At 41.6% G+C, this 26,842-nt stretch overlaps 1 protein-coding gene across 1 annotated transcript in view; it reads left to right on the top strand.

The window, feature by feature from the left end:
- Sntb1 (syntrophin, beta 1) overlaps window positions 1-21,781 on the top strand; it is a 268,376-nt gene extending 246,595 nt beyond the window's left edge. Inside the window, exons 5-7 of the mRNA NM_001130542.1 lie at window positions 13,348-13,544; window positions 18,018-18,208; window positions 21,202-21,781. Of these exons, the coding sequence (NP_001124014.1) occupies window positions 13,348-13,544; window positions 18,018-18,208; window positions 21,202-21,294 (481 nt within the window). The 3' untranslated portion in view covers window positions 21,295-21,781. The remainder of the gene's footprint in view (window positions 1-13,347; window positions 13,545-18,017; window positions 18,209-21,201) is intronic.
- Window positions 21,782-26,842: the final 5,061 nt, after the last annotated feature.

Below are 26,842 nucleotides of genomic sequence, written 5' to 3'. Positions count from 1 at the left end.
GACCACAAGAACAGTCTAACCTTCTTCTAACTTACGTTTTAATGATAATGTTGGTGCCCTAGTTAGGGCTACTGTTTCTGTGATGAAACACCATGACCAAAGACACTTGGGAAGAAAAGGATTTACTTCCTTTATACTTCCACAGCACTGTTCATCACTGAAGAAAGTCAGGACAGGAACTCAAAGAGGGCAGGATCCTGGAGGCGGGAGCTGCTAAACAGACCATGGAGGGACGCTGCCTACTGCCTTGATCCTCATGGCTTGCTCAGCTTGTGTTTTTATAGAACCCAGGACCACCTGCCCAGGAATGGCCCAGACCATTACAGCTATCAGTCACTAATTAAGAAAATGCCCCACAGCTGGATCTTATGGAGACATTTTCTTAATTAATGTTTCCCCCTTTCAGAGTCCTCTAGCTTGGGTCAAGTTGTCGTAAAACTAGCCATTACAGTTGGCCACTAGTTTATATTCTGTGCTAACCAAGGCTACATCCAGCATTCACACATCATGTTACTTAATCCTCACATTAGTTAAGATCACTATCCTTAACTCAGGAGGTGAGGAACTGACCTAAGCAGAGTTTATGAAACTAGCCAGCCAGGAGGTAGTAAATGTAGATGTTCAATCCACCGTGGCCAGCTCTCCACTAAGTTTCTTCCTGCCTAAGGCTTCAGTCTCTGTCCCCTCCCCTCACAGTGTTATATTGTCCTATTCAGTTTGCATTGTTCCTGGTGGGTTGCTTACTTATTCATATTCTAACTAATAAAAATGTAAAATACTGCAAAGGTTGAGGATTGGCTTCCAACCGTGGGAATACACATCTGCATTTTACAAACAAGGAACAAAGTCATCCTTGGGCTGCTCAGTTTCAGACGAATCGTGGAAATGGTGTCTGAATGGCAGCTGAAAGCCTGTCTCTGGATGCCAGTGTGTTTTCTTGCTGGGTAGAAGAGTTACCTTTTTAGGATGAAGCATTTCCTTGGTTGCTATAGTTTAGTTCCTGTTACAGATAAGAAACAGATGGTCATATTTTTTAAGGATACACAAATAACCTAAAATGTAAAATAATTGAAAGATAAATAGTAGCTATTTCTGGATCCCCCTGAGACTGCAGAACAGGAAAAAGTATCGTTGGGAAGAATCTTGGGAGGAGTATAAAGCGCTACTCCTGGCAGAATAAGAAAAAACTCAAGCAGAGAGATGTCAGCCCTGCCTTTTCAGTCTCCAAATGATGACTTAATGTCCACTGTCACTTACTGGGCACATGGTTCCCCAAATCTAGCTGTGACAATGTGCTCCCAAGAGTGGTCTACAAATAAGGAGTCCATTGAGACACTTTTTTATTGAATATTTTATGTATTTACATTCCAAATGTTATCCCCTTTCCTGGCTCCCCCCTCCTGTTCCTCCTCCCCCTGCTTCTTCTATGAGGATGCTCCCCCTCACACCCACCCACTCCCACCTCACCACCCTGGCATTCCCCTATGCTGGGGAAACCAGCCTTCACAGGATCAAGGGCATCTTCTCCTATTGATGCCAGACAATGCCATCCTCTGCTACATATGCAGCTGGAGCCATAGGGTTCCTCCATGTGTACTCTTTGCTTGGTGGTTTAGTCTGGGGATCTGGTTGGTTGATGTTGTCCTTCTTATGGGGTTGCAAACTTCAGCTCCTTCAGTCCTTTAACTCTTCCATTGGGGTCCCCATGCTCAGTCTGATGGTTAGCTGCAAGTATCCTCATCCGTATCAGTAAGGCTCTGGCAGATCCTCTCAAGAACCCTTCTCAAGATTTTAACCCAGAATTGCTCCTGTCTAAAGGAAATACAGGGATAAAGTATGGAGCAGAGACTGAAGGAAAGGCCATCCAGAGACTGTCCCACCTGGGTGTCCATCCCATAGGCAGTCACTATTGCTGATGCCAAGAAGTGCTTGCTGACAGGAGCCTGATATGGACGTCTCCTGAGAAACTCTAATGGGCCCAAATTTTGAAAACATTTCAAAATAGATCAATTGGGTACATGCATGGTTTCCACTGCAAAATTAAACTTGAATTTTAAAAACATTTAGAAAAGCATGCATCTATGCTTGTAATCAATCTATATCTACCATGTATCAGGAAGAATATGGAGATCATTGGATCAATGAGGCATTGAAGCTCCTGCTCTGGTGAGAGAGTCTAAGACATGGTGATCATGAAAGAATTGGAACTATGACTTGGTAATAATGCCCGGAGAACCAGAGGAGGGGCCTTACCTCAAGAGAGGTATTATATTCACTAGCTGTGATTCCATTATCAAGACCACTTTGTGGGTTGCAGAGATGGCTCAGTGGGGAAAAGCACCTGCCATGCAAGCATGAGGACCTGAGTTCAGATCCTCAGCACCCATGGGAACAGCCAAGCATTGCCTTTCACAACCTATGGTCTCAGCACTGTGATGGACAGAGACAAGACACTCTTGGGAGCTTGCTAGGCAGCTTGTCTAGTTGAAAACACAAGCTCTAGATACCAAGAGACCCTGAATCAATAGAATACCATACATACCAATGGGGGAAGAAACTCTGCGTCATTCTCTGGCTTTTGGATGTGTACCCACCAAGTACACACAAACACACACAGACACACAAACACACACAGAGGACAATTTTTTCCCCTGAAACATGTTGGCCCAGCAGTTGTCAGTTTTGACACATGAGCAACTGTACTTACCAAATGAATACCTTTTAAGCAACTTCAACCTTGTTGGAAGTATTACATCATCTGAGTTACCAGGGGAAACCATGTATCCTCAGAATGCCTCTCCCTAAATGAGCCAAAATCCAGAGAGCACATTAATGAAATCATAGACTCAGTTGTGTTGGGCTGTTACAGTTCTGGCATGATCCGATCAGTGGAAGGAGCACAGGACTGTCACCTTCGTAATTCTGATCACATGGTGGTTTCAGGTCGTACAGTGCCATTGGCAGCTCTGCCTGAGTACTGAGTACTGAGAGCCTAAGTACTGAGTACTGAGAGCCTAAGTACAGAGTACTGAGAGCCTAAGTACTGAGTACTGAGAGCCTAAGTACAGAGTACTGAGAGCCTTCTGGGGACTTTCTCCTTCTAGGCAAGAATTTGAATCACTTTAAAGCGGGGTGTGACATTTTGAGAAGTGTCACTTCCCGGCTTGCTCTGCAAGTTTTCTTATGTGCAAGTCAACATCACTGGTAGCTAGAGATGCAAAGTTGTTACTTCCTTTATCTGTCCATCCCACAAATATCTAAAGATGTCTTTAAAGTGCCATTGTCTTTAGCATTGCTAAAAAGCCTTCCCTCATCTGGAAATTCTTTGAACATCATTTAATTCCACATAAACTTTTCTCTTTTGGGTGAATACAGCCCTCTTTGGAGATCCTGGTGCTCCTAGACTTGGAACTGAATCATGAAATTGTTAAGAGTCCATAGCCCTTCTCTACGTAAGTTCTGAAGTTCTGCTTCAGGATGTATTTAGTTTGGATGAGTCATGAGACACTAAACAGGATGGCCGAAGGAGACAAGAGTGATTCTTCCCCGCTCGCCCCACTCTACCTCACACTCTCCACTATTCATCTATTGGAGAAACGTGTTTCCTGAGATGTTACAGAGGCTGGAGCTGAAAAAAAGAGAGTGTGAATCAGGATGAGTCAAAGCTCTCTTCTCAAACTTCCACATCAGGGCTGGATCCATGTTTGTCCTCTTTGCTTCAAGACTTAAGTGGACTGTGTGTAAAGCAGGAATTATGACAAAATAGTGTAGACTGGGTGGTTTAGGAATTCATTTCTTTCTCCGTTGAAAACTAAGATGTTCAAGATCAATCTGTTGTGTGCTTTGTGCAAGCTGTCTCAGCCATCTGCTTGCAGAAGGCTGCCTACATCTGTTCCTTCATGGAACTCAGTGTCTGTGCACACAAAGATGTCTAAAGACACTGTGATGCCATTGGATTAAATTCCCACCCCACTACCACAGTTAATTCCTTATAGGAATTACGTCTAAGTATAGTCATATTGGAGGTTAGGCGTTAGTATATGAGTTTGAGGGGGGTGTTTTGTCCATAATTTTTTCAGGATGTATAAATATTGATTACCTGGTGATTAGTGAAATCTTTATTGATTGATGAGATGGGTAAATTAGCAATTTTTGTTTGGTGTTCAGTTGGAAAGATGGGAGAAGGGACATGAACTGAGTAGGAAGTTCCTTTGTGGTCCCTCAGAAAATGGCTTAATCCAAGACTAATACTCGTTCAATCTGAGAGCTCAGCTACTTGGCTGTGTCTTTTACCAGGGCCCAGCTGATGGAAAGTAAGGTACTAATGGAAATATAGATATAGTTTTACTTTGTGTGGATAGTTAACCATAGCCTGTATGTTGTTCACCCACATAGACAGTGTAGAGTAAACCCATGCACAAGTAAATGCAGGGGACACAGATAAGAAATTCCATATTCCATCTCTGAATCACCACTAATATTAAATAAGAAACACTGAAAACCCACACCTTTGCTAAATTCTACTGAATTCTTTTGTGATATTAGTCACCTGAAAAATATTGATGATGTGGGGATTTGTTCCGGCATGTGAGTGAATGTGATGAGAGAGCACAGTGCTCCTCTTGGAATTGAGGACTCCATATTTGAGGTGGAGAAACCTGATTTAGTGTTACTACAGGAGGAGCAGCAAAGGTAAAAAGGAGGAACCTGAGAGAGGTGTGTGGGAAGCAAAGAAAGATAAAGGAGCGGGGGTTCTCATCTGTTGGTTTTCCTGACTACTTTATACAATATCAGCGTCAGTTGCTGCAGAATTTGAGCTGAGCTGATCTGGTTCACTTGTGAAATTGTGCTGGTTATCTTTTTTTTTTTTTTCTTTTTCTTTTCTTCAGAGCTGGGGACAGAACCCAGGGCCTTGTGCTTGCTAGGCAAGCGCTCTACCACTGAGCTAAATACCCAACCCCTGTGCTGGTTATCTTGAAGTTCATTGGTTGTTTGTCCCTTCAGACACTTAACCAGTATTTAGTCCAGGCTGTGCAGACCATGTATTGGATTGTTCTCACTGTTCATCTACAGACTAAAAACATAATCATTTTAAAGTACCTTGGAAGTGTGTAGAGTGTAACTATAATAGACTTAATACTCTGGTGAATTTTTTTTTAAATATAAAAGCTGGATCTTAGGGGTTGGGGATTTAGCTCAGTGGTAGAGCGCTTGCCTAGGAAGCACAAGGCCCTGGGTTCGGTCCCCAGCTCCGAAAAAAAAGAACCAAAAAAAAAAAAAAAAAAGCTGGATCTTCCATGTTACAATCACAAAATTAAAACCAGTATTTAAAAGTTTTTTTAAAGAATGAATGAATGAATGAATGAAACACTGAAAACACGCTGTCTGAATTTCTACATTTTCAGTGCAAAGCTCTAATTCTAAGAATTGGAGAGTTGGGTTCGTTTTGGTCTCAAGTCTTTTAAAATTGTTCAGTGTATGCTTCTTGGGGGGAATCTAATTTTAAAATGATAAATTTTTTTCAGAGATAAATAAATCACCTATAAAATTGCTTGACATTTCAACAGACCAGTTTCTTCACTTTCTTTGCATGTATTTGAGTGTTATATTAAGAACTTTACAAAAAAAATAAATGGCTTTCCCCATATTGGCACAGAATGTTTATAAAGACAATCTCAAGGGTGTATGCAATACTCCACCCACAAGATTTGCACACGCGTACGCAGTAGGTACTTGTCTTCTGAGTGGATCCAATTCAGGAAAGAATCCTCTTGTAACTTGTACATACATTGAGTACCAAAAATGGCCTTTTGTTTCTAGCTCAATGTTTCAATGCATTACTGTATCAATATTGGCACATTTTTTAAATCCACATCATCTACATGTATGCTGTCCCTTGGATGAAAGACCCTTTAATATAAATATTACATAATTCACACTTGGTGTGATGAAAATCACATTTTCCTTTTTCCTTTTCACTCAGTGAGCACTCCATGATGAGACAAATACTAAAGCCAGGAGCCCTGTCTCCGAGGCTTTCTTTCATAATTACTTCTCTGACACAGGGACAGGGCAGGAACTCGCCTGGTCCATGGCTTTCTCATACCTGTGACATTCTATCAGCAGTTGCTTCCCTTCATCCTCAGAGCTACTAAATGGGTATTTCCTAACAAAGTCCATGTTCTTGTTATAATTAATTCCAATATTATAGATTCTCTTGGGAAAATGTTAGAGATTCATTTTATGGTTGTAGGAAAATCTGCCCCATGCTCTGCTCTTAACAACCTTAGCACCTTGTGTTCTGAAAAAAATCTTCAAAAGCATTATACAACTCTGCTCCCTCTCTCTCTCTCTCTCCTGCACCCTCTTTCTCCATGACAACTGTATATTTTTTTCTCAGTTTGCTTCCGCCTCTATGATACAGTACCAACATCCCCTAATTACTACCAATTTGAGGACACTGATGAAAATTATTTAGAGATTGGAAAGTACAATCAACTTCAAACAGGCAAGGCCTAAAGGAACCAGCTGTTATTGGGTGCTCACCATACAAGATACTGAACTAAATTCTTTTAAAATTTTGTATTATACATAACCCTAGTCCTATGGGCCAGGAATGAAACTTGTCACTGTAAAGAATAAAAATACTTATTGAGTGTGAGTTACACGCTGGTTTCTGAGCAAGTAACAGTGTATCAGTTGTGTTACTTAATCTTCACAGCACTCCCTTATGAGGTAATGATCCTCTAAAACTTTTTCGATATGTGACATATAAAATCAGTGACTTTCTGATGCAATATGTCTCTCAAATCTAAGTTCCCTGTTCAATTCAAACTTGCAGTCTGGCATTTGGGCTCAACTAATCGTGATATTAAGATTTTAAAAGATAATAGACGATAGATTTCATAAATCAACTGAAGCTTGAACAATTTTTGATATGAAAATGCCTAAAAAGACGGGTGTGCACTAAAATCAGGGACTAGACAAGGCTGCCCACTCTCTCCCTACTTATTCAATATAGTTCTTGAAGTTCTAGCCAGAGCAACCAGACAACAAAAGGAGATCAAGGGGATACAGATCGGAAAAGAAGAGGTCAAAATATCACTATTTGCAGATGACATGATAGTATATTTAAGTGATCCCAAAAGTTCCACCAGAGAACAACTAAAGCTGATAAACAACTTCAGCAAAGGGGCTGGGTATAAAATTTACTCAAATAAATCAGTTGCCTTCCTCTATACAAAAGAGAAACAAGCCGAGAAAGAAATTAGGGAAACGACACCCTTCATAATAGACCCAAATAATATAAAGTACCTCGGTGTGACTTTAACCAAGCAAGTAAAAGATCTGTACAATAAGAACTTCAAGACACTGAGGAAAGAAATTGAAGAAGACCTCAGAAGATGGAAAGATCTCCCATGCTCATGGATTGGCAGGATTAATATAGTAAAAATGGCCATTTTACCAAAAGCAATCTACAGATTCAATGCAATCCCCATCAAAATACCAATCCAATTCTTCAAAGAGTTAGACAGAACAATTTGCAAATTCATCTGGAGCAACAAAAAACCCAGGATAGCTAAAGCTATCCTCAACAATAAAAGGACTTCAGGGGGAATCACTATCCCTGAACTCAAGCAGTATTACAGAGCAATAGTGATAAAAACTGCATGGTATTGGTACAGAGACAGACAGATAGACCAATGGAATAGAATTGAAGACCCAGAAATGAACCCACACACCTATGGTCACTTGATTTTTGACAAAGGAGCCAAAACCATCCAATGGAAAAAAGATAGCATTTTCAGCAAATGGTGCTGGTTCAACTGGAGGGCAACAAGTAGAAGAATGCAGATCAATCCATGCTTATCACCCTGTACAAAGCTTAAGTCCAAGTGGATCAAGGACCTCCACATCAAACCAGACACACTCAAACTAATAGAAGAAAAACTAGGGAAGCATCTGGAACACATGGGCACTGGAAAAAATTTCCTGAACAAAACACCAATGGCTTATGCTCTAAGATCAAGAATTGACAAATGGGATCTCATAAAACTGCAAAGCTTCTGTAAGGCAAAGGACACTGTGTTTAGGACAAAACGGCAACCAACAGATTGGGAAAAGATCTTTACCAATCCTACAACAGATAGAGGCCTTATATCCAAAATATACAAAGAACTCAAGAAGTTAGACCGCAGGGAGCCAAATAACCCTATTAAAAAATGGGGTTCAGAGCTAAACAAAGAATTCACAGCTGAGGAATGCCGAATGGCTGAGAAACACCTAAAGAAATGTTCAACATCTTTAGTCATAAGGGAAATGCAAATCCAAACAACCCTGAGATTTCACCTCACACCAGTGAGAATGGCTAAGATCAAAAACTCAGGTGACAGCAGATGCTGGCGAGGATGTGGAGAAAGAGGAATACTCCTCCATTGTTGGTGGGATTGCAGACTGGTACAACCATTCTGGAAATCAGTCTGGAGGTTCCTCAGAAAATTGGACATTGAACTGCCTGAGGATCCAGCTATACCTCTCTTGGGCATATACCCAAAAGATGCCTCAACATATAAAAGAGACACGTGCTGCACTATGTTCATCGCAGCCTTATTTATAATAGCCAGAAACTGGAAAGAACCCAGATGCCCTTCAACAGAGGAATGGATACAGAAAATGTGGTACATCTACACAATGGAATATTACTCAGCTATCAAAAACAACGAGTTTATGAAATTCGTAGGCAAATGGTTGGAACTGGAAAATATCATCCTGAGTGAGCTAACCCAATCACAGAAAGACATACATGGTATGCACTCATTGATAAGTGGCTATTAGCCCAAATGCTTGAATTACCCTAGATCCCTAGAACAAACGAAACTCAAGACGGATGATCAAAATGTGAATGCTTCACTCCTTCTTTAAATGAGGAAAAAGAATACCCTTGGCAGGGAAGGGAGAGGCAAAGATTAAAACAGAGACTGAAGGAACACCCATTCAGAGCCTGCCCCACATGTGGCCCATACATATACAGCCACCCAATTAGACAAGATGGATGAAGCAAAGAAGTGCAGACCAACAGGAGCGGGATGTAGATCGCTCCTGAGAGACACAGCCAGAATACAGCAAATACAGAGGCGAATGCCAGCAGCAAACCACTGAACTGAGAATAGGTCCCCCGTTGAAGGAATCAGAGAAAGAACTGGAAGAGCTTGAAGGGGCTCGAGACCCCAAAAGTACAACAATATCAAGCAACCAGAGCTTCCAGGGACTAAGCCACTACCTAAAGACTATACATGGACTGACCCTGGACTCTGACCCCATAGGTAGCAATGAATATCCTAGTAAGAGCACCAGTGGAAGGGGAAGCCCTGGGTCCTGCTAAGACTGAACCCCCAGTGAAATAGACTATAGGGGGAGGGCGGCAATGGGGGGAGGGTTGGGAGGGGAACACCCATAAGGAAGGGGAGCGGGGAGGGGTATGTTTGCCCGGAAACCGGGAAAGGGAATAACACTTGAAATGTATATAAGAAATACTCAAGTTAATAAAAAAAAAGAAAAAAAAAAGAAAAGAGGCTGAAAGAACGCCCATTGAGAGCCTGTCCCACATGTGGCCCATACCTATACAGCCACCAAACTAGATAAGATGAATGAAACAAAGAAGTGCAAGCTGACAGGAACCGGATGTAGATCTCTCCTGAGAGACACAGCCAGAATATGGCAAATACATAGGTGAATGCCAGCAGCAAACCACTGAACTGAGAACAGGACCCCCGTTGAAGGAATCAGAGAAAGGGCTAAAGGAGCTGAAGAGGCTTGAGACCCCATATGAACAACAATGCCAACCAACCAGAGCTCCCAGGGACTAAGCCACTACCCAAAGACTATACATGGACTGACCCTGGGCTCCAACTGCATAGGTAGCAATGAATAGCCTAGTAAGGGCACCAGTGGAAGGGGAAGCCCTTGGTCCTGCCAAGGCTGGATCCCCAGTGAATGGGATTCTGGTGCGGAGGGTAGTAATGGGGGGAGGATTGGGAGGGGAACACCAATATAGAATGCGAGGGGGAGGGGCTAGGAGGATGTTGGCATGGAAACCAGGAAAGGGAATAACATTTGAAATGTAAATAATACCCAATTTAATAAAGATGGAAAAATAAAAAAAAATGTCAGTAGAAATAGACTATCTGTAAGTTTGAAAGAGTTTTTACTAAGCAAGAAGGAAGAATGTTGTCATGAAGGGTGTGAAAGAGGATAGTGAGAATCAAGCAGAAAGTTAAGTCCTTCTCACAATCACTACCAAGCACAGGGACTAAGGTTTCTATGCCAAAACGCAACACAGGAAAAATGATAGTAAAACAGGGAAATGGCAAACAATAGAAAAGGAGAAAGTTGAAGGTAGAAAAGGAACAAAAAATGGTGAAGAGAAAAGAATACCAAGAAGAAAAGGGAAACTGGGAGAGGCAAAGGTGCCTCAGGAGAGGAAGCATTCAGACACATGTGAGGGTCTACAAATGGAGACGAACAGTGACAGGCCTAGCGGGAACAACTTGAGGAGACTAAGAAACTTGGAATTTTAATGAGAGCTATATTATTTTATAGCCTTTCATTTCAGCCTTATTGTTTTAAAGCAAAGATATTGTTACCACTGAGAGCTTAACAATAGTGATTCCAGAGGTAACTTCTAGAGGAAATAAGAAACAGATAAGAACCAGCAATAAGTGTTAAAGCGATTGGCTGAACATCTGTGTTAGAACCTAAATAAGGTTAGTGGGGAATTTGTAAGAAGTGCTATGTAAGAGTGTTTGCCTAGCATACACAGACCTCAGGTACTATCTCCCCAATATTCTCTCTCTCTCTCTCTCTCTCTCTCTCTCTCTCTCTCTCTCTCTCTCTCTCTCTGCCTCTCTCCCCCTCCTTTCTTCCCCTCTGCTCCCCCTTTACCTTTTGCTCTTCCTCTCATTGTCCTCTCTCCCTCTCCCTTTTCTTCCCTCTATTTTTCCTGCCGCTATCTCATATCTCATACAATAGCTGCAGTTTGACAATTGTGGTTTGAATATACTTGGCACTGTGAATGGCACTATTAGGAGATGTGGCCTTGTTGGAGGAAGTGTGTCACTATGGTCATAGGGTTTAGGACCCTCTCCCAGCTGCTTTGGAGATAGTCTCTCCTGATTGCCTTTGGGTCAAGATGCAGAACTCTCTGCTCCTTTTCCAGCACCATGTCTGTCTGCCTGGTGCCATGATTCCTGCTGTGATGATAATGGACTAAACCTTTGAAACTGTAAGCCAGTCCCAATGAAATGTTTGCCTTTATCAAAATTACTTTGGCCATGGTATCTCTCTACAATGGAAACCCAACATAAGATAACGGTGAAATAAATGTCCATAAACTCAAAAAAAAAAAAAAAAAAGACGGGTATGGTAGCACGAGAGCTTCTAATCCCAGCCCTTGGGCAGGGTGGACATAGAGAGGATTCCTAGCCAACCATTCTAGCCTCCTTAGTGAGTTTCAGGAGAGTGAGAGACCTTGCCTCAAAAATAACAAGGTGGACAGTACCTAAGGAACAACACCTGAGGTTGTCCCCTGACCTTTACACACTTCAGAACGCACATGTACACCTATACACATGTGTGCACGCACAGAGAAAGAAAGAGAGAGAGAGAGAGAGAGAGAGAGAGAGAGATTGATTTCTTGAGCAAGTTAAACCACCATGTATTTTGTTTCTCTTAGTTATACCTATTAAAAAGATACCTTTCTGATGAGTTTTTACCTCAGTTCCTTTAAGTCCCACACCAGAATATAGAACAATACATACTCTTTTCTTCTTATCACTACATTTTGAATCCACAAGCAGCATCACAGTCACTTCCACTCACTTCTTACTCCAAAATGGCCCTCGCCAGAACAAACAGGACTCAGCCTGTACATGTTAAATCCCTTCATGTACCCACATGCACGACCATTTTCTTCATGCATGTTAGAGGCTACCTACCTTCCTTCAGTGCTGGAAAGATTGTGGAGTGAACCTCACAGTAAACAGACTTTCCAATAACTTTTTCTTTCCTCAAAGCAGCTTGGCAAACCCTTCCTCCCACCAAGTTCCAGCTTTGTAAATGAGAGAAAGCACCTCAGAGTTACACAGGCTTCTTACTAGAAATCTCACATGCTGTAATATGCTTTCTTCCACTGATTTCATTATCTACTTTTTAGCATTCCAGGGGGTAAATAAATGTCCTTACATATATCTTAACCCCCAAAGTAACAAACTCTTTGGCTAAGAAAACAGCTGACCCAACAGGTGTCACCTGGCATTTTTCTAGCAAATAGTAGTGTTGCTTTCCATATTAAAAGATAAGGATGGAAATGTAAATCCCCTGGAGAGAAATAACATTTATAAAATTACACTGGTGCTGCCCTGCGAATGACTGATATGAGAGCCACTCTGAAGAGGAAGTTAAAATGTCAAGCAGGAGAGAATGTGCGTCCAAGGGACATGTGAGAAGCAGGAGCTCATGACACGTGTTACTCAGAATACTTTGATTTTTCACGTTTTAAGTCTGGCCTTCCAGGGAATTATTTACTATAAAAGTCACATTCTATGCCAAGGGGAAGCTTAAAGTCAGTGTGAAATCTTGTGGAGTTGAAAAACAAAGCTTCAGAAGTTCCCATAAATACCCACCAAAGGGCAATCCTCTACCCTTCCCTCAGAAGTCTTACATTTCTAGTCCTTTCTCTGGCTTGAACAGATAAACAGATAGCTGTTTCTTCAATGGGGTCCCCAGTTGTTTGCATGTCTTTGGGGCCTGTGCGCATAACTCTAGGCTTGCCCAGAGGTATGCTCAGCACAGCTAGATCCTTCCAGCTATGAGATGTGACAAATCGAGTCTCACGCCCGTTTAGTACAATAGATTCATTTTCCTCTCTTCCGCCCAGGCAGAAATGTACACATGTGTGGGGAGGGAATTGGACTGGAGATAATTTTACACAGAACTTGAGTCTTTTTTGTTATTTCTCCCTGATTTGTTTATTTATTATTTCTAACTACACATAGTTGGATTTGCACAAGTTATATTATGTTATTTGAATCTTCTGCATATTTAACAAAATGCACAATTCTCAGATTATCTTTAATTTCACCCCCTGATTGGAGAGAAGATGGTAAAAACCACTGAAGAGCAGTGGACATCTTATTTGAGGTCATAATGACTATTGCATTGGTTTAGGGCTTTTACTATGTGATGTGCCAAGTGGATTCTTTAAAAAAAAAAAAACTGCTTTGATGCTAATCTCTCTTCCTCTCTCCCTATTCCCCTCTTTCCCTCTTTCCCCCATACCCTCCTGTCTAGGTTGGTCCATTCGGGCCCAGGGAAAGGATCACCTCAGGCTGCTATGGACCTGTCCTTTGCAACTCGAACTGGTACCAAGCAAGGAATTGAAACACATCTCTTCAGGGCAGAGATCAGCAGGGACCTCTCCCACTGGACAAGGAGCATAGTACAGGGGTGCCACAATTCAGCAGAGCTCACTGCTGAAATCACCACCGGTGAGTCCTGCCACCTGTGAGCTACCAATGTCCCACTAACCCATTATTACATGATTACTAACTGCTCTGGCCCCAAAACTATTTCTATTCTCTGTGTTATAGGGTATGTAAAATTATAGCTTTGAACTTCAATGCTTCTCAATTAGGTATTGTTTGTTCTCCTAACACGTAACTAGAGGCTTTTTTTCTATCCCACCTCATCTCACCTTCATTGAAGAGAAACTGGTAACTAGGATGATCACTTCCAATCCTCCCAATTATAACCCCATGAATGGCTTCAAAAGGAAGGGAATTTGGGGGGTATAAACTAGTAGGGTTATTGGTTATAAACAGTGGGAATAGTATTGCTTATCAGAGAATAGTATTGCTACTAAACTGAGCTCAAAACTGATGACTCAGTCTGTTAGAAATGACAGGAAAGAAAGGCATTTGAGTTGGGGGAAGCAGAACAGAAGGAAAGTTCTAGAACCTCAGCAGAGCTCTCTCTATTTCTGGTAGGAGTGAAGGGGCAGAGACAGGTTGGAAGAACTCTACTGTAGAGAGAGCTCTCCAAAATGACTAAGAAGGGACACATGTGTGGAAGGAGGGACCCTTCCATTCCATGTCATTTACTGCATCCCTTCTCTACACTAGGCAGTTTTTCTTACAGTTAAAAAAAAAAAGCAAAAAAACACTGTGTATCCCAAGTCAATCAGTTGAAACAAAGAACAAAGCCAATATTGTTTTAATGAAATAAGGTGAAATTAGAGATATCAATGTCAATATTGTCCTGTTTGGTGGAACTTTTAATTCCAGTGTGTGTGTGTACATGTATGTGGTGTGTGTATGTGCAGGTGTGTGTGTGTGTGTGTGTGTGTGTATTCATGGCTGTGTAAGTATGTGTAAATACACACCATAAAATCATGTACATTAGCTATGTGGACCTGCATTTAACACAATATATACAGAATATCCTATACAGAGCCAACAGTATCTGTGGTGCTATGGGTTCTGGTCCCAAGCCCTAATACAAACAATTTTTAGTCCTGAGATCTACAGCCAACCACTGTCAAGCCTCCCGCTGACACTTATGAACAGGACATTCTGTGACAAGCACCTCCTCATCGAACCTCCCAGGGAGTTCCTCACAGTCACCACTTAAAATACTCTATTTCCCATCTCCTGTCACACCCCCTTGTATGTTCTTATGTGGCTTTGAGGATGCAGTAGAGGCTTGTAGTCACACTTGGTCTTTTTCAATAGCGGCTGACCTGAACTCACATCCCAGCTCTGTCATCTCTTAGTCATTTACTTCATCTCTTTTTTTTTCCACCCCACAGCTGTAATCAGAAAGACAGGACCCACTTCTGAGGATTCTCAGAAGAACTATTAACAGCCATTACTCTTATAATTATTACCCAAGACTTGCACGGCCTAATGTAATAAGCTCATGGAGGCTCTCTAAATTTAAATTAATTAAAGCTTAGTAATTCCCTCAGTTATGTCATCTTTTCTGCTTCCTGGTAACATGTGCTAAAGAGCTACATCCCAGGATGGTGTAAATCTCTATCAAGCTCCACTGTGCCAATGTGCTCTAGAGGATGAGGACTCCCCACTAAACAGCTAGAAAGTTTATATCAAGTTTTCCTATACCAATAACAAAACAATAATTTCATACTCTGAGGCATGAATAGCTGAGTCTCTTCTCAGCACAGAGTGGTGCATGAGAATTCTCACTTAACAAATCTAGGAAGAGATAATGTTACCAGGCCATGGGCCACTCTTTGAGGAGTACTGCAGTAGGGTACCTCCCAGGGGTACTCTAAAAGTTGTGACACACAGTAGCATGTGATGGTGTTTTCCAAAATGTCTCTAAATGTGTAGTAGAATTTTTGCTGCAGTATACTCAAGAGAGTCGGTGCTTTCTACTTCATTTTTAAAGATAGGATGTCAGTATGTAGGCTAGGTGTGCCTCAAACTGACACTCTTACCAAATGCTGTGATTAGATACACATGCTTGGCTTGATGAATGTCTATGGTTATCTTAAAACTAATTTGTGTTCCTAATCATTTCTTACTGTTGCTGGTGACCCATTAGGAGTGCTCCTGAAGGTTGTGCTCCTATGGTATCGGGCATGAAAGGCAGGATCTGAACACAAAAGTTGGGAGAGACTCAAGCCACTCAGCTGCTGAGTTTAATAAAGTTATAGGTGTTTGCCAGTGAGCTTCATACTCCATGCAATGATTTTAGGAAAGGATGAAGGTGTCCACGAGGATTCGGTCTGTTATGGACACACTCTCTCTCAATAGTAAAAGTCCAAGGCTGGTGACCTAGTAGGCAAAGGAAGATTACAACAAATTATGTAAGCCAAGCTAAGAGGAGGGTAGCAGTGGTGTGACGGAAGTGACTAAAGGCAAACCCAGCTCCAACTTCAACGATGCCTCTAGACACTTGGCGAGAAAACCTTTACCAGAGCTTCCTTTGACATGGTCACGTGTCTAGTTTATCCCCTGGAGACTGAGAGCATTGATACCCCCCCCCCCCGTAAAGGCCACCAATACCATATGGTGTTGGCTAGAATCAAAGCACACCACAGCTAATTCAGAGTAACTAATCGCATAGCTTTGCAGTTCAAACTTGGGGAGAGCATGAATAAAATTACGCTTAGAACTTACTTACATATGCTGCAGGTATGAGAAATGAAAATTCGCAGAAAGGGAGGACTCCGGGTGGGAAGGCATTGCTACCTCTGTGACACTGTTCTTGGTTGTCCCTGGACTGGGGGTGGGGATATGGAGAGCAAACCACTCAGATCTACCAGAGAAAACCTTTGAAGAAGACGAGCTCACAGTACAAGTTGAAAAAGACATTAAGTCGGGGCAGAGGCACATGTATTTCTCAGAGCTCCGTTTGAAAGGTAACTCACTTTGCGGCCAGTGGAGATCTTTCCTCCGAAATCCGAAGTTCTTCCCTGCCCAACCGTCATCACCTGTCAGGAATCAGGAGAGAGTAAGGCTGAGAAACTCACTGTCAAACCTCTTGCCCCAAAGCCCACTACATCTGAGCCCCAGAGCACAGAGAAAGGAACATGAAACAGAGGAGAAAGGGCTTGAATTTTCAAAGCTAAACATCCCCAGGTGGTGATATTGTCTCCTCTCCAAGCTTTAGGTTCTTTAAGCCCTGTACTATTCCTGAGACGTTTCTGCCTCAGAAGTCAGTGGTGGGATTATAGTCCTTAGATTTAGAAAGCAGAGCAGAGCAAAGGGTGACGCCGAGTGGTTTCTCAACCAATGACACCATCACGTGCTGCTCTCAGGACCCCCACCCCCACCAAAAAAAATGTGCATGCTTCCCTAAAATTCAGAGCCAATTGACCTGCAGGGGTCTGATAAACGTAGCATTTTATGAGGCAAACTAACCCCAGTCTGATAATTGATAAGCTTTTTCTGGAAATCTTTGCTGAAATTATAAAGGATATATTTGTAGCCCTTCTTTAACAGGAGCTAGGGTGCTAGTGACTGGCCACTCCCTGCCACTATAACAGGCTTAATGTACTGGATTTTTCTGAAACAGCAAGGTTTCCAGGTAAAATCCCGCGCCAGGGCTGCGTTCATGCTTTTGCTCCTCTGGATTGGAGGTGCCCTGTGCATGCCCCGCAGCAAGCTTCTGGACACCTCACAGGCAGGGGGATGGAGTAGCATTGTTCACGAAAGAAAGGTGCCACATCACAGACCTGACTGCAGCAGCACTTCCTGGACCCAAAGTCTTAGGGGACATTAGAGGAACCGCCCTTTCCATTTCTGAAATAAATTTTGTTGGGGCCTTTTTTTAAAATGCAGATAGATTATCTTTAAACTGCTCACTTCTGACCTCTTAAGCATATTGTATGTATTAACTTTGGTAGCATAAGGGAGTGCTTGCCTCTTTCACCCAATAGCTGGCACGACTGTGTACAGATGCATGCATGTGTGTGTCTGTCTGTCTGTCATCTGTCTGTCTGTCATCTGTCTGTCTGTCTGTCATCTGTCTGTCTGTCTGTCATCTGTCTGTCTGTCATCTGTCTGTCTGTCTGTGTGTGTGTATGCATGCATATCACCATGATATGGTGATGGTGATGGTGATGATGGTGGTGATGATGCAGAGGTGGCTTGCTTTATTTAAATAAAAGGTCTGTTGTTTCTGGCTAAAAGCCAGGCCCACCTGGCCATAGGAGGTTGTGCATCTCTTTCCTGTTGACATGCACATTGTCAGAAGGCGAGATAAGGACCGTAGCCCAGAAAACATCCACTGAATCTCAGTTCCTGATGATGGCTAACATCAATGCCAATCTAACATCAATGCCAATCCAAAAAGCATGGGAATTGTGGTCCTTTTTTTTTTTCTCACTTTAATAAGAAATTTGAGTTGGGCTGAGGAAAGTAAAACAATGAAGTGATGGATAAAAGGACAGATGAATCGATTTCTGCCATGTCTCTCCCACCCCTCTCTCTCAGCCTGCACCTACAGAAACCAGGAATGCCGCTTGACCATACATTACGACAATGGATTTTCTATTTCCACTGAGCCTCAGGATGGTGCCTTTCCCAAGACAATCATACAGTCCCCTTATGAGAAGCTCAAAATGTCTTCGGATGATGGAATCAGGATGCTCTATTTAGACTTTGGAGGCAAAGAAGGAGAGATTGTAAGTGTGCTCTTGTGACCACGTGGCTTCACTTGCTGCATTATGCAACACATCTGCCATGACTTGGAAGTGGTAGGCCGCCTTACTACTTACTATAACACCTCCTACTGATCGCACAGTGGTGGCAGCCTCCTGTGGCAGTTGATCCTTGAGAAAGTGGGATTGAATTCCTCTGCTTCAAACAGACCCCGTTATCTCCAGCTCTTTCCTTTGGTTTCATTCTTCATTAGAAAACGACATAAATATTTGAGTCTCGAGAAAGAATCTTTTATAAGGTTAGCATTAAATTCTCATCAAACAGGATTTCTTGGGTGTTTTTAACATATGCCCCATTCATTTTAAATATGTGCTAAGCAGCTAGTACGACCTTGGCATTGTGCCAGGTGATGGGGATGAGGGCAGGTATGTAAAATAAGTGTTACTGGGGCACAGAACTAAGGGTACTGGGGGAGCAGACAGTGGGCAGCATCTGAACTGAGGGGAGGACAGACAAGACTATGGGAACTACACGTCAGGCAAAATTCACCCAAGTTAGCCAGTTAGTGGTTACAGTAACAGCCATACAGCACACCAGTGCACATAGTTCTTGTGTTTAAATTAATGTTTTTCTGTGGTCATTGCTCCCCAACCATACTGAAGACATGTGTGAAATCCAGTTTCCCAGCAAGTGACAATGGTAGGCAATAGTGGTCCATGGCGTTTCTTAGAAAATGGAGCGTCTCACCTTAAGGTGTCAAGTGAGAAACTGGAAGCACACCCTCAACTTTGTAGTAGTTAGTCTACCCAGCCATTATGTCCATCACAATAGATTGGCTTCCTGTTACAACAGGAACAGAGAAAATTTAAAACACAGAAACTAGTCACTAACTGGAAAAAAAAATCTAGTTCTTTTCAGTCAGCTACTAGACCTCTACTCTCCTTCCCTCTTTCCTATGCCCACTTGTACATATGTTTCTTTGGTGGGCTTTGGTACAAAGTATCTGGAAAGCATTTTTTGGGGGGCTCCCAGAAGCTGACTAGGGGGAAGGTCCCTGTTCACAGTGAAGAGTTAAGAGGCCTTTCACCTCAAACTGAGACATGTCATGTGATCCTGCTGACCTCAGTGCAAAACCAGGCTGTTGCTGTGGGTACTATTGGCAGAGGTCTCACTGTCGGAGAATTCTACTTTTCAGTGGAGTCTCCAAATTTCTCTGCATTTTGCTTTTATATGTCTGCATTCCAGTTCCTTATATGTAGTCTGAGACCATGACTGAAATGAGGTAGTGACGTGGACGTCCCTGTCACTAAAACACGTCTCGTTTGTTACTAGTTTATCAGTCAGACATTTGTGTACTTGTTCTTCTTTTTTATTTTAAAATATTTCTCTCTTTTTGAGATTTATTTATTATATATAAGTACACTGTAGCTGTCTGTAGACACACCAGAAGAGGACACCAGATCTCATTACAGATGGTTGTGAGCCACCATGTGGTGCTGGGATTTGAACTCAGGACCTCTGAAGAGGCTGAGTCTCTTAACCACTGAGCCATTTCTCCATCCCTGTGTACTTGTTCTTAAATGCAACTACTTTTTAGCAATGTGGAAACACACAAGGACTAGTCTTCTGTTTTATCCTGGCTTGTATCCCAGGCTATTTTGCCCCATTCACTTCTTTGGAATCAAGTCACCCTAGCTATAAAATACAGAGATTGAGGCAGACAGTTTTTAATGCCACTATTCAAACTTGTGTCTCCTTTTTAGTGGCATGGGCTATGGGTAATTTCCAGCTCTGACATCACATAGACTTCAGTCCACATTTCATTACTGACTATAAAAGCTGTGGTTTTGCGAAGTTGAAAAACAACTCTAGATCTTAGTTCTTCCATATGGAAAATGGGGACAATGGCAATTGCTACCTCTTAGGGTTTCAACATTGGAATGTTATCTTGACTGCCTTAAAGGAGATGGAAGGCCCCCTCCATAGTTGGCCATGATCCTAGAATAGAAACATATATCCATCCCTGTTTCCTGACTGGGGATGCAGTGTGATCAGCCCAGTTGCTTCAAGTTTCTGCTGCCTTGAGTTTCCCACCACAATGGACTCAACTCTGAGCTAAAATACAGCCTTAAGTTGCCTTTGTAAGAATGCTTCCTTCATGCCAACAATAACCAAAAAAAAAAAAAAAAAGGAACCAAGGCACTGCTCTATAAAAGGAGATCTTCCGCTTGGTAGATATTATTGTATGTCACAGTGTTCTTATTGTTCAGAAGTGCCATCATCAGAACAAAAGTCTCGACAACAGAAGAAAATCAGGACGTTTCCCAAATTTTTCTAAATTGGGTCAAGTGATAATTCTACTTCTGAAGGTCTCTATGCACTAACCAGGCATACCCTGGGTTGTGAAGGAGGCACACTGAGAAGGACTGAGTTAGGACTGTAGACATCACCATCAGAGAGATGTCCGTCCACAGGGATTGAAGAGCAGAGGGTGGCAAAGGCTGGTGTGCTTAGCACAAGCTCTGTAACTCCGATTCACAAGGCACTCTCACATGCAGGACCTTATTGAATACTCTAATTACCTTGCATATTAGTAAGGCTGAGAAGAATTTTAGGTGAGCTGGTCAAGACTAGACATCCAAAACACTGTCAGATCCATGAAACAAGCAACTCGAGCTGTGAAATTTGAACTGTTGCCTGCTGTATCAAACTTGGCATAAACATCACTAATGGGGAGCTGGAAATAAATGGTTCAGACAACAAAGGGTCCCTTCAGTATTTATGGAATTATTATAGGTAAATACATTAGAACCCTTTTTAGAAAAAAAGAAGGTATGGGCAATGTAAGGAATAAATTGGAAGAGTTATTCCCTTATGTTCATTGAGAACATAGATTGGGGGACAGGGTTGTTCTAGTTAACATGGCAGAAACACAAGTGCATACAGAGTGGCTATCACTATGCCCCACCAAGTGTTCACTCAAGATCTCTGATGCTCTCTTCTTTCTCAATTTCAGCAACTGGACCTTCACTCCTGCCCCAAGCCCATCGTTTTCATCATCCATTCCTTTCTGTCTGCTAAGATCACACGACTGGGCTTGGTGGCCTGAACAGAGGGGCGACTTGCCTTAGGAAAGGAAGCCTGCCGTGCCTCAGGACTGTGACATCGGGCAGTGCACCAGATGTAGCATGCACAGCCAGCTGCAGGTTTCAGGAGTCACATGTACCATCATCCCAGGCTCCTCCATCGGTTTCAGAAACTCCAAGGGACACCCTAAAGAAAACACCACAGGGGTTTTATCAGAATAAAATTTCATAGAATAGAACAAAGAGGTGAGGGTGGGTGAATATGCAGAGCATATCTCTAAAATTATGACAACCAAGGACACAGCCATTACAGCAGCACAGGAAGATCTTAATCAGTCCAGTCTCTAGGCAACTGGTTCGCCCAGGTAAGCCAGAGCCAAGCCGATGAGAAACAACTAGCTACACCTTTTCCTCTGCCCCTAGTAACAGCCTCTTGCTTTCCTGTGATTATTTCCCGATTCAAGTTGAGCTAACTATCCTTGGTAGGAACAACAACAATGCACACCTTTTTTTTTTTTTTCTTTTAAAGAATGAAGCAGCTGCTCCTTAATTTCCTTAATGAGGTATTTTTCTGTTGGTCTAGAGTGATTCCAAAGTGTTCTCATTAGCATATGTTGAACAGGAGTGAGATAAAGCGCTGGATATTGACCTGAGCTCTAAACTGGCAGAATCTGAGCCAAAGTGGACTGTTTCAACTGCAAAGTTATCCTGAAGACTCATACGCACAAATGATGATTAATTCTGGAACTCCACTCCACACCCGTGGATGCTGTCTCATAGCCAAAACTGGTACCCATTTTTACAGACATCAAATTCCGGGCAATTTTTCAAAAGATTGTCATTACACACTCAGATACACACACACACACACACACACACACACACACACACACACACACGTCATACAGTTGGGAGTTAACTGCATTTCACAGTTTTCAGTGGAAGCACCATTCAGTGGCTCCTGTTTCTGCCTGTTGTCATGCACATGCCTTTTAAGTAATAGAAAGCATCTCTCAGTTCTTGATGATGCTATTTTACCCATACAGAACCAGTAGATCAAATCTACTGATAGCATCTATATTAATTTTGGAATTCTGGGGGACTGATATAGTGGCCTGATATTTTTCTACAAGAGTATTTTGAAGCAGCATCTATCCTACAAATACTTGATGCTTTTTTTTTTTTTTTTTTTTTTTTTTGCCTTTCAAGATCCAGTCACTAAACTACACCCATTATTTGATTTTGGAGCGACTTTTCACAAGCCCTGAAAACTAAGCCTAAGATTTATGAATTTTCAGAACTCGTTTTCCATGTAGTCTTACATGGAAACATGCTCTGTATTCTGCATGTGCTGAAGAGTCATAGTTTAGCAGACACCTATGCAAAGCGAACCTGCCTAAAGGTCCCAGATTGAGCTTCCTCAGACCTGTGTGTTTATAATGTTACAGTTGTTCTTTAAACCATCATTTCCCCAAAGCACTTCCCATACAACACCATTTCCAAGGGACACAGTGTTCTCATATGGGGGGTGGGTAACTTAGGAGCTGGTTGATTAAAAATATTTACAAAATAGCAACTTAAGATATGTTAGGCCCTTGTTGGAGTCACTAGTCTCCTCAAAAATTCTGGTCTTCATGGATCATAATCTTGAAGGTGGGGGTGAGGGCTCTATGCCTTGCACTTCTTCATAATGGGGCATCTGTGAAACTAGTGGATTTTATAGGTGATGCTTGAGGAAATACCACCATAGGACATTGACTTTTGGTTGGTTTCCTATTTTAAAATGTTGAAGAGTGGAGGCCAGCTTCAAACCTGTAGGAAAGTGCTGATGCATTTGTAAATTGTATTGTATTCTTTCACATTATATATTTTCAGAAATCACTGGAATTCAGAAATCACTGTTATACAAGAGAATTATACTTATGTATTGTAAATAACATGATACATATATTAATTCCAATAGTTTAATTCAACAATGTGTAATCTAAGGTGCTCGGTACTACATGAAGTTTGAGTTAATTACTCAAGTTGCAAAGATTCTATTATATATTTATAGACAAATTAAATTGACCATAGTTACAGATATTGTTTCTTTATTGCTTAAGTTTTAGACTGATCTGGTAAGAGTCAACATAAACTGTCCTTTCCATTTTTTAAATTTTAATTTAAATATTTATATTTTAGGAAAAGTGTATTTGAATAAAAATCAATGCATTTTCTGAAGTAAATTGAAATGTGTTATTAGCAAGAAATAGGAACTTTTACTAAGAGAGTTGTGTACATGAATAATTTTTTCCTCCTAATTAAAGTATATCATATCAGAGTGGCTATGATGAATCAGTTTCAAAACCACTATTGTTTCTCAGCTTGGATTTCAAATGTCATCTTTAAATAATGACTTTAGAGTATGTTTTTTTTATCTTGTCTTAGGCGTTAGTGGATGACACAAAATAAGTCTGATTCATATCTTGGTCAGTGTATCAGCTTAGGCATTTGGGAGAATTTTTTTTCTGATTTGCTTTGTTCTTAGTTCTGTGAAATATGGAACCCATAATGCTTGTTCCTAAATGAACAATCTTTACTTGGTAGATTCTTCATCGTATGGCCATTTCAAGAAGACCAGAGTAAAGAGATGATGCCATCTTTTTTTAACATGAGCTAAATAATAAAACAAATCAAACTATACGATTATTATGAGCTACCCAGACAGAGGTATTTAATGAATGGCATCAATGAGGTGTGGAAATGATTTTTGGGTGTATCTTGAGTTTTGCTTTTTTTTTTTTCCTAAACCTGCCTGTGTTTATAGCACCCATGAACATCATGTACAATTTATATATGAACTAAATAAATATTTGCCTCAGATCTCCAGTGCATAAGCTTGTATCTTAAGTATGTCATGGTATGAACTGGCCGGACGGTGGCTTCATGACAGTCTCAGAGGACTGTGTGAGTGTGAAGACAGCCATGTTACTTTCCCACCAAGATGGCTTTTAGAAGTGTTGACAGGGTAAGTGAATACGATTAGCAATTGAGAATCTACTTAAAACACTTATGCAAGGCAGAAAGTGTTGACAGACTTCTCAAAATATTAGTATTGACTCCCAAATTCTCAATTTGAGTATAGTTTCAGATGGGTTTTCATCTACAATTTAGGGCTCTCATTTTTAACTAAAACGTGACCCCTGCACCAAGCTCAAAACACTTCAACTCTCTATGGTATTGCAGTTGGGTTTTGTTGCAATTTCTTGCAATAAATGTAATGGGCTTCTATTCAAGGACAAAATTGCACTAACTGAAACTTAAGCAGTACCAAGATTAGATTTAGAGCCATAGAGTCTGGGGAAGCATATTTCTTCATAGTTTATTCCAGTGGCACCACATTTTTGCATTAGTAAGGTGTATGATCTGGCTGGGAACACGGCAATATGATGCTGACATTGAAAGCTGCATAGACACCAATTAAAAGTTTTTTGAAGTTCACATCACCTAAGCTCGTCTCAGACATATACTGTGTCCCAGGTGCTGCATTATGGGCCACACTGACCTTGTAGCATATGTCACTGCACTCTGGAACTCTTCTTGAACACTTTGGCATTGTGCATCCAGCCTGAAATTGAAATTTCTCAGTATGAGGAGGGCGCTTCTTATCTCACCAGGCAGACCAGCTCATTTGCTGGCTGGCTAGAGTTGTCTGAAAGGCCTTGCATTCCTGGCACCAAAACTTCCCTTTGTCTACCCTTCCATCAAGACCCCGGTTTTACTCGAGAAAACACCAGAAGTCTGATGTCTCTTCCACAGCAATATCCTATACACAGAGACAAGTCGAGGCCGACAGCAACTAACAAATGTAAAACAGCTTTTAATTGGACTTTTTCTTTTTTCCGGGGCCGGGGGGTGAGACCAAGATTAAAATCTTCTCAGATGTCTAATGATAAAGGTCACAACCAGCATGGGTAAAGCCACCAATAAATGTATTTGACAATAATCTGGAGAACAATTTGACAAACATAAAAGTGTTAAAACATGTACCTTTTGACCATGAGCTAGGACTGCATGAGTGTACAAGACCAAACGTAGATCATCTTTGTAGTGTTTGGAACCAGCTGAAAGAGAAGGTATATCAATACAGTATTCTTGTATACTACTACTGGGCACATTGATATGTGTGGATGTTCTCCAACTATCTGTGTTGGCATAGACAGAATCAGGAAAATCGCAACACGATTCAAATCCTCCCTGAGGTTCTCATGAAGAGTCCCACACACCATCCTAGATAGAACAGCTAGTTTTGCTTTACCTAAGGGTTTCTGCTTAGTGCAAACCAGTTACTTGCTTGAAAACACTGACCCCTTCCCCAGCTCTGTCCCTCCACTGCTAGGCAATCAGAAGAGGCACACCTGGCCTTCTGAGTTCTTTCATTGGTCAGTTCCAGACTTGGATCAAAAACCAATCGGTAGGGTATAGGACCTGGCTTCCTAAGGAGTTGCTAAAGAAATAGCCTGAATGTTGTGAGAATCCCTTCCCTGGGGAAGCATAAACAAAATACACCCTTCTTTCAAAGGTCCTAATGACAAGCCAAAGTCTGATTCCACCGAGGTTCAGGAAGGATGAGCTTCTTGGACTTACTCACAGAAGATTATTTAAGGAACTTCTTACAGGAATGACCCAGTGGAAATCATCCCTCAGCACGGATAATGACTGCCCCATAGCCACGTCAATGGTGTCTCTTCCCAAGGTTACTTGAAATTAGAGCAAAATTGCATACAAGTAGCAGGAAGGTGCAAGGGAATCGGATGCAGGCTCAAGGCCAGTGATGCTCCCAGATCTTTCCCTTCTTAGGACAGACTCATGCAGTAGGCGTGGCTGATCTGATGAGAACGGGGGCTGTTTTGCTCAGAGGATAGCACTCGAAAACACTGAAACAAAAACTATAGGGAACTTAAATCTGAGAGGGCATATGAAAGTTCACAGTACGGAGGAACTGAGCACGTGATGCTTGCTATCTTCCTCTCTGTGTTCTTGGCTGAGATGGGGCTAAAACATTGATTCTCCATCCTGGGACAGCCCATCTGACAAAGGATACCTGCCGCCATTGAGTGACTAGCTGTCCCTTTGGTCCTTGCCTCAAGTTTTGTTTTCTAGTGAACTTGATTCAAGAATGTATTAATTTCACCCGTGACATCAAACACAACAGAAAACTGCTAAAAGTTACTGAGCTTTATATAGTAAGACGCTGTCTTACACACACACACACACACACACACACACGTGAGATAAGTAAAATAATTGGTACAGAAGGGTTGCTTGGGTCTGAGCATGGAGAAAAAGTGGAAAAATGGAGAAGATATTCCTACTTGAAAAAGGATATCTGAAAGGAACATTATAAAAATGCAATAGGCCCTACTGTAAATTATTGCTGGGAAATGGTTCCAGAGATCATAGGTATGACCTAAAGCCCTTCAATGTTACATGAACTTCTTAAATATGCACTTGAAAATTGTTTTTTTAAAGGGTTCTTTCTGTGGATAAAATTCTGAGAATGGTAAATATTATTTTTAGCCTGTTTAT

Source organism: Rattus norvegicus, chromosome 7 (genome assembly GCF_036323735.1).
Source record: "Rattus norvegicus strain BN/NHsdMcwi chromosome 7, GRCr8, whole genome shotgun sequence".
Classification (NCBI taxonomy): Eukaryota; Metazoa; Chordata; class Mammalia; order Rodentia; family Muridae; genus Rattus; species Rattus norvegicus.
The sequence above is the reverse complement of the archived record's forward strand: the minus strand, read 5'-3'. Positions and strand labels throughout refer to the sequence as shown.